The 8911-nt window shown below is 45.0% G+C and overlaps 1 protein-coding gene across 1 annotated transcript in view; it reads left to right on the forward strand.

Annotated features, from left to right (window-relative positions):
- pxdc1b (PX domain containing 1b) overlaps window positions 1–7800 on the forward strand; it is a 44916-nt gene extending 37116 nt beyond the window's left edge. The window contains exons 4-5 of the mRNA XM_080751515.1: window positions 1255–1366; window positions 4848–7800. Of these exons, the coding sequence (XP_080607641.1) occupies window positions 1255–1366; window positions 4848–4980 (245 nt within the window). The 3' untranslated portion in view covers window positions 4981–7800. The remainder of the gene's footprint in view (window positions 1–1254; window positions 1367–4847) is intronic.
- Window positions 7801–8911: the final 1111 nt, after the last annotated feature.

An 8911-nucleotide genomic window follows, 5' to 3' on the forward strand; every position in this document is an offset into this window, starting at 1 on the left:
TCTGGTGTTGTAGTTGTGAACATCCTTGACTTTTTAGGATGTTAAAAACATCGTTAAAATGTTTGAGAACGTTTGAGAACCACTGTTCATAATTGTCAAAGTGGAGCTATAAGGTGTATTGCATTGTGTGTCTTCCCAGAGATCATGTTAAAGTGCAGCTACAAGGTGTATTGCATTGTGTGTCTTCCCAGAGATCATGTTAAAGTGCAGCTACAAGGTGTATTGCATTGTGTGTCTTCCCAGAGATCATGTTAAAGTGCAGCTACAAGGTGTATTGCATTGTGTGTCTCCATAGAGATCATGTTAAAGTGCAGCTACAAGGTGTATTGCATTGTGTCTCCATAGAGATCATGTTAAAGTGCAGCTACAAGGTGTATTGCATTGTGTGTCTTCATATAGATCATGTTAAAGTGCAGCTACAAGGTGTATTGCATTGTGTGTCTTCATATAGATCATGTTAAAGTGCAGCTACAAGGTGTATTGCATTGTGTGTCTTCATATAGATCATGTTAAAGTGCAGCTACAAGGTGTATTGCATTGTGTCTCTATAGAGATCATGTTAAAGTGCAGCTACAAGGTGTATTGCATTGTGTCTTCCCAGAGATCATGTTAAAGTGCAGCTACAAGGTGTATTGCATTGTGTCTCCATAGAGATCATGTTAAAGTGCAGCTACAAGGTGTATTGCATTGTGTCTTCCATAGAGATCATGTTAAAGTGCAGCTACAAGGTGTATTGCATTGTGTCTTCCCAGAGATCATGTTAAAGTGCAGCTACAAGGTGTATTGCATTGTGTCTTCCATAGAGATCATGTTAAAGTGCAGCTACAAGGTGTATTGCATTGTGTCTTCCCAGAGATCATGTTAAAGTGCAGCTACAAGGTGTATTGCATTGTGTGTCTCCATAGAGATCATGTTAAAGTGCAGCTACAAGGTGTATTGCATTGTGTGTCTCCATAGAGATCATGTTAAAGTGCAGCTACAAGGTGTATTGCATTGTGTGTCTCCATAGAGATCATGTTAAAGTGCAGCTACAAGGTGTATTGCATTGTGTCTCCATAGAGATCATGTTAAAGTGCAGCTACAAGGTGTATTGCATTGTGTCTTCCATAGATATCATGTTAAAGTGCAGCTACAAGGTGTATTGCATTGTGTGTCTTCCCAGAGATCATGTTAAAGTGCAGCTACAAGGTGTATTACATTCTGTGTCTTCACAGAGATCATGTTAAAGTGCAGCTACATTGTGTGTCTTCCCAGAGATCATGCGGTCCAACGGTTTCTGTCTAGCCAACACAGAGACCATCGTCTTCGATGACAACCTGTCTCAGGACAAGGAGAGGCCGTCGTCCGCTGACTCTGGGGAAAACACGTACGTATCAGAGCCGAGATGTTTTTACACTATACTTTAGTTACTAGTTACTTTGCAGATATAAATTATAGGCCTAATATTATAAAACATTAACCACTTTAGCCCTATTTTATACCAAGGCTATTTCTTTATTGAAGTATCGATACTTTTACTTAAAGTAAAACATGTGAGTATTTTTTCCACCACTGTCTTAACCACGTTAACCCCGGAGTCCCTATTTAGGGTACATTTCATCATTCATCAACGCATCCTGATGTGAAATGGTTTGAGCTTGTAGATCGGCTATCATTTTGTTATTTCAATTCTGTTCTTGTTCAGCCAAGTTTAACGCTGGCCGATGTTCTGCAGTACGTCTAGATGTGAATTCTTATGTGAATGGTGTTGCGTTATGTTATCAGATACCAGCGCTATAACAAAAGCTTCAAAACGACCAATCGTGACCGGCTAGAATAGATTACATTTCTGTCAAGTCGCCCACTAAAGTGTTGCTAAAGCCTCCATATGTCCAAGGGAAGTGGCTGACCTCAGGAATGACTGACGGAAGGGAGAGGAGAGGATGTTTGTTGTGGGGAGAGAAGGGGAATAGAAACGTTAAAAACAAAAACAAATGATTGACTGACGCTCCATTGACTGCATCGTTACAGTTTACAGTTTAAGCCAGGGGTCTTCAACGTTTTCAGGCCAAGGACCCCTTAGTTGAGAGAGAGATGAAGCAGGGACCCGCACAACCTGTTCATAGATTCCATATAGTTTCATTGTTTGACAGCACAATCATCAGTGTATTTTGGTTTCATGTCAGTTTGTGTTTTCAGATATTTAACCACTTGAACCAGTAAGACTCGTCGACCATCAGGTCGCATACACAAACCTTAGAAGGCAATGGTAGCCAATCAGGAGGGAATATGGGAAATGGGACAGATCCATGTTGATGACAGTTCCTTAGTTCCCGTCTACACGAAAACTCTTTGCCGAAAATAGCCGATCTTTGTAGATCGGCTATTTTCGGCCAGGGTTCTGAACACTAGGGTTCAAGTGGTTAATATAAAAAATACTGTTCAGGACAGGAAACTTTTGGGGTTCTGGGGTGAAGTGAAGGGCTGTGCATCAGTTGTGTAACTGTCTCCCTTTGAAAAAACAACTCTTAGTTAGTCCACCGACAAAATAAACAAACAGAACAGTACAGAACGCAGCGTGAGTGAAATTCCTTGAATGCTACGCTAGCCACTCCCAGCACCTCAGGAAGTGTCTCTGAAACGCTTCCTTCCTTCCGTGTGTGTGTGTGTGTGTGTGTGTGTGTGTGTGTGTGTGTGTGTGTGTGTGTGTGTGTGTGTGTGTGTGTGTGTGTGTGTGTGTGTGTGTGTGTGTGTGCATGCGTGTGCGTGGGTGCGTCCCTGTGTGTGTGTGTGTGCGTGTGTGTGCCTGTGTAGGAAGCAAAGCATATCCTCTTGGCATTACACACATAACTACACGTCATCCTCTCTCACTAATCAGCAGAACTATGCCAAGCATCCATTTAGGGATGGGACGATACGCAATATTATCGTTTATCGTGATAAAAAAAAACACTCCACGATAATCGTATTGTGGAGATTTACATTTATCGTGATATCGTCATGCACTGGGATCAATTCAGCTCTTATTTGCCGAGCTTCATATCCGGTACCATTTAAACCCTCTATAAAATTGGTAAAAGGTACTTATAATATACATACTTGATACAGTCTTTTTTTCACCCGCTAACAAATATATCTGCCAAGAAATAGCCGATCTACGTTGATAGATCAAGGTAGATAAAAAAATAGCGAGTCTAAATAGCCGATCTAGCGGTTGCGACGCGCTGTGAGCTTGTAGATCATCTATTTTTTTGTATTTTTTTTTTTACAAATGTTCCGCCCCAGGATAATGGATTTTGATTATATAATAATCGTAAAAATGATATTGTAAATCACGATTTCTTTTGACACCATAATTGTGATGTGAAATCTTCATATCGGCCCATCCCTACATCCATTATGACTGTGTTGTGAAGAGGGGAAGCCAGGGAGGCAGGGAGGGAGGGAGGGAGGGAGGGCATTCCTTGTCCCAGCTGCACCCAGCAGTTCCTTCCAACAGCTTGGGTCAATGCTTAGGAGGCTGACCGGACGTCCCGGTTTGGCCAGGGTTGTCAGAATTTCAAGCTGCGTGTCACAACAATACCGACAAATAATATTTTGTCTGTCCATACTGTCTCCGACCACTAAACCTTCCGTCTGAAAAGTCCTGTTCAACTACAAAATGACGTCACTCGCATCTTCTGAAAATCATTACCCCGAATTAGAGTTCGGAAAGCTGCACGTCGGAAAGTCGGAACTCATCAACAAAACGTTTGGTGGTCGGAGACAGTATGGACAGGCCTTTAAGTTAAGGCATAAGAGCTGGTACTGAAGACAAAAATACAGCCCAATTATCTCTAAAACACTGATATGTCCCGGTTCACTTACTAAATTGTCCCGGTATTCAACAGAATCAAAATAGTAACAATAGTCGTTATCCGTGGGTTGCAAAGTCATTTATCATGTTCTATTAATGTAAACACGCTCACTGCGAGGCGTTGTGAGCTTGTAGATCTGCTATCTTCACAATTAGTCTAGTAATTCTAGTAAAAAAATCCACTCAGGTTGGAAAAAATTGTGTTATTTAGTTTCTCAACTGATTCTGACAGGAAATTAGGTCTACTAGCCAGGATAAAAAATCTACCATAATCTGCTCACTGCAAATACCCACAGTGGCCAAATCAAGTTGGGCTCCCATCGACTTTCTATACAGGAGGAAAATACCCAGAAAAAAATCTGCTTTAAGTAGGATGTGAGGGGTCTAACTGGGGGTTTGTCATGATGCTGAATCCATTGCAAGCATTTGTTTTGCACAAAAAACATTCATTGGGCTAAAAATGGCCCCAGAAAATGATGGTTTAGTGATGAAAAGTGATGAGTCATCACTTTTCATCAGTTTTGTGGGCGTTTTCTGGGGCCAAGGAATGTTTTTGTGCAAAACAAATGCTTGCAATGGATTCAGCATCATGACAAACCCCCAGTTAGACCCCTCACATCCTACTTAAAGCAGATTTTTTTCTGGGTATTTTCCTCCTGTATAGAAAGTCGATGGGAGCCCAACTTGATTTGGCCACTGTGGGTATTTGCAGTGAGCAGATTATGGTAGATTTTTTATCCTGGCTAGTAGACCTAATTTCCTGTCAGAATCAGTTGAAAAACTAAATAACACAATTTTTTCCAACCTCAGCTTTATTTTTACTGGACTAAATATTTTATCTGTGGAACAGTCAAACTAAATGTAAGTGCTTGCCAGTGTCCGGGGTCCCCAGTTCAAATATGATTATTTTTGGAGGTCCCCAGTTCAAATATGATTATTTTGGGGTGTTTGATCACGGCCTGAAGCGTTTGGAAACCCTTGTGAGTAAACGTTTTGTTTCTCTACCTTTCAGGTACGAAGACGGAACAGAGTTCCTGCCAGCGGAACCAGATCTGCTCTGTGCCGAGGAGGAGGAGACAGAAGCTTACGTCACCAACCTGTCCTACTACCATCTGGTTCCCTTTGAGACAGACATTCTGGAGTGAACCGCTCTTCCACGATGGAACCGTTGACTGTGATTCATGAGTGATTCGTTCATAAGAATCGAATCATTAGCGAGACTCGTGAACGATTCGTTCAAATCAGGGGCGCCACAAGACCTTTTGGTGCCTGACTCGCAACTGGCTGTTGGGTGCCCCCCGCGACAACCCCCCCCCCCCCCCCCCCAACTGTGCTGCGGGCCCGCCCCCAGATCAAATGGATCGGCTTGGCTCTTCTTTTTTCTTTTTCTCTCTCATTTTTTGGTGCCTTTTGGCAACGTGATGCCTGACTCACAGCGCGTCATGCGCGTCATAGTAGCGGCGGCGCTGGTTCAAATCCCTGAAATGTGTCGTTCACACAAAAGTTGCGTGTGTGTCTGTGTGAGTGACTGCTTCCACACAGAACTGCAATCAGAAATATGTAATCAAAAGCTTGGTGAAATCAGCGTGTGTGTGCTGCCTGTTGTGTGTGCTCTTCCTGAAACGTAATCGTTTCAACTGCTGCGCGGATTGGATATTCGTTAGACCCACCCCCACCCCCCGCGCTCATTGGAGGAGCTGCCATTTCGGACGGGATAAACTGCAGATTCAGATTACAACACCAGACCAGAGAAACAATCCGCTCAGAAAGTGGACGGGTCTTAGCCTGATTTCAGACTCAGCTCACGCTTTAGTCTGAAACTGTGCTCCATTCTGAGCGATTTACGGGGGACTTTTTTGCGAGCGTGCACGCGCGTGTCAGTGATCGCGACGCACGGTGATCGAGACGCACGGTGGACGCGACGCACCGTCGGGGAGTGTGTGTGTGTGATTGTGTGTGTGTGTCTCTGTCTGTGCCAGTGACTGCTTCCACACAGAACTGCGACCAGAAACTTGTAATCAACATTAAACAGCTTGGTGAAATCAGTGCGCTCGTGCGTGTGTGTGTGTGTGTGTGTGTGCCTTCCTCTGTGTGTGTGAACTTCGTTTGAATCGTTTCAACTGCTGCGCGGATTGGATATTCGTTAGACCCACCCCACCCCCACCCCCACCCCGCGCGCTCATTGGACAGCCGAAAATAAAAACCGATTCATGTACTAAGCTCCAGACCAGAGAAAGAGTCCACTCTGAGAGTGGGCGGGGTCTCTGGTCTGGAAGCAGGCTAGACGGGTCTATGGGCTGGAACCAGGCTAGCAGTGAGTTGCTCTTCTTTTTTTTCTTTTTTTTTGCGATTTTGGAACCCATTTACACCCAGTGCCAATTGCCTATGTAATCCTGGGCTCTGCTCTCCCTCTGCCGCGCCTGGGGAGACAACGGACTGACCTCATGCCTCCTTCTATGCATGAAGAGTCCAAGTTGCTTCTTTTCACGTGACAGTGGGGATTTACCCGGTTTGGACGTAGCGCGCGGAAGGAACCCGTTATTCCAACCAGTTCCTTTCCCCTCCATCAGGCGCCCCGGCTGGCCAGGGGGAGGCAGTATAGAGACCAGGATTACTGCATGTTTTTGTGAGGGTATCTACCCTAGGAGACACGGGGAGAACATGCAAACTCCACACAGAAAGGCCCTATCGCCAACCCCACCTAGGGTGTGGGCGCTGATGATGCGGAGGAGAGAACACGCACCCAGCACCCACAGCGTCCCCCGGCGGGAATCGAACCCAGGACCTTCTAGCTGTGAGGCGCAGCGCTAACCGTGCCCCCCCCCAAGGCTTTTCTTTCTTGAATGAAATGCCTGGATCCCGAGGCTAGTAGTCGAGGACCCACATGGCCAAAAGCTCAAAGAAAAGAGGGGTACCTGTGATTTTCTGCCGTACTTTTTATTTCAGTTTTATCTATTAGTTTGGTCATTAAGGTCCACAGAATGAGAGGCCTGCTCTGCCGAAAACATCGCGAAAAAAAGTTATGGCCATTTGTATTCAGTGTCCCATTACTCCACTAGAAATATATAAAAAAGAAAAAAGTCTGCTTTAATTAGCATGTGAGGGGTCAAACTAGGGATTCTTCGTGATTCTGAATCCATTGCAAGCATTTGTTTTGCATGAAAAACTTCCTTGAGCTAGATATCAACCCCCCAAAACAGTCAAAAGTGATGAGTCATCACTTTTTTTCCACTTTTCACAGTTTTGGGCTGCCGAAAAGTAACCCAAGCAATGTTTTTTATGCAAAACAAATGCTTGCAATGGATTCAGAATCATGAAGAACCCCTAATTTGACCCCTCACATGCTAATTAAAGCAGATGTTTTTCCTTTTTCTAATATTTCTAGTGGAGTCAATGGGACAGTGAATATACAAATGGCCATAACTTTTTTTCGCAATGTTTCCGGCAGAGCAGGCCTCTCATTCTGTGGACCTTAATGACCAAACTAATAGATAAAACAGAAATACAAAGTACGGCAGAACATCACAGGTCCCCTCCCATTTTGGGGACTGGGTCCCCGACTATAGGGAACCATTGACAGTCAACGCTGCACACTGAGAGGAACGCGTCCCTAATTAACGGCCCTGTCCTGGACCTTCCCTGGTTGTTAAGGGAGCTCGGCCTCGACACATAGCTGTTGCTGTGTAACGCCGCCGCTACCTATTCAACTCTTGTTTCCACACCGCCGTGGGTTTCTTTCTCTCTAATAGCAGACGGGCAGACAGTGGGATTCTTTCCGAGCTGTGAGACCAGGGACGTGCTGGGCCCCTGATTCAGCCCGGGAAAAAGAGTTGGAGAGGCCCTCATTGTGCGCTATAGAGAGAGATCTCTCTCTATAGCACTGCTGCTGCTACTCAAAGATTTGACATTTCAGATCATGACAAGTGACAAGCCAGTGGACCAATTACATGAGTTAAATGTTGTCGTTGTCGGGTGGAAACCTTGTATGTCCAAAACTGTTTGTTTTGTATTTATCATTTTAAAAATGATTTAAACTAGTGAAAACAGCCGATCTACAAGCATACAACGCCTCGCACCGCGAGGCGTTGTGTGCTTGTAGATCGGCTGTTTTCACGACTTTTGTGTGACGGCCTTGTATGGTGAAGCAGGGCTTTGCTTTACGAAAAAAATTACAAATTTGAAACTTGGAGATACGAGGTTTCTGCCCGACAGTGACGATTTACTTTGTTGGCCGCCCAGCCCCCAAAATGGAACGAAGGCCGACATTTTATTTCAATTTTTTTTCCTAATGTCCGGCCTGGACCGGACGGGAATGAACCGGCCGTTCTGGAGTTTTGTCCCGCTTTTCCCAATGGCCAGCACGTCCCTGTGTGAGACTGTGGAACATACCTACTCTACGTACGGTTGCACAGAGCGACAGGAGCGGAGGAATGCTGTTCCATTGTCACCGCCGTTGCGTTGTCCTTTTCCCTCCTCCACCACGGTCTGTGATGTCACCGCTGTGCCTAGACTTCCCCGCCTTACTGTGCTGCGCATCAGTGTCTCTGAACGAGACCAGACGTCTGTCTGGATGGAGAGACCTGACTAACTGTCTCCTTAACACACTGAGTGCCCGGATGTATGACGTGTGTGTGTTGCTGGTGCCCATGGCAACGCGTCATTTACGTACCTTCGCGTCATGGGAAAAGTATCCGTAATACGTTGAGTAAATGTAATCCAAGTATGTCCAGTTTATTTTCACGATGATCTTTTCTTTCAGTCAGGACAGCTTTTTACCAATCTTGGGCCACAGCGTGTGTATCACGGGCGGTAGAAAGGGTCGCGTTTTGAACATGGTGACTGAAAAAGCTAGACCAGGAGAGGAATCCGCCATGTTACGTTACCTCCGGTCCTCCGCAGCGTCACTGGGAAAATAGTATCCATGATACGAGTAAATGTAATCCACGGATGTCCTGTTTATTTTTACGATAAAGTTTTCTTTCAGTCAGGACATCTTTTTATCAAACCTGGGCCACAGCGTTTGTGTCACGGTAGGTAGAAAGGACCGCGCATTGAACATGGTGATTGAAAAAGCTA

This window comes from Nannobrachium achirus, assembly GCF_963921795.1.
Source record: "Nannobrachium achirus genome assembly, chromosome: 21".
Classification (NCBI taxonomy): domain Eukaryota; kingdom Metazoa; phylum Chordata; class Actinopteri; order Myctophiformes; family Myctophidae; genus Nannobrachium; species Nannobrachium achirus.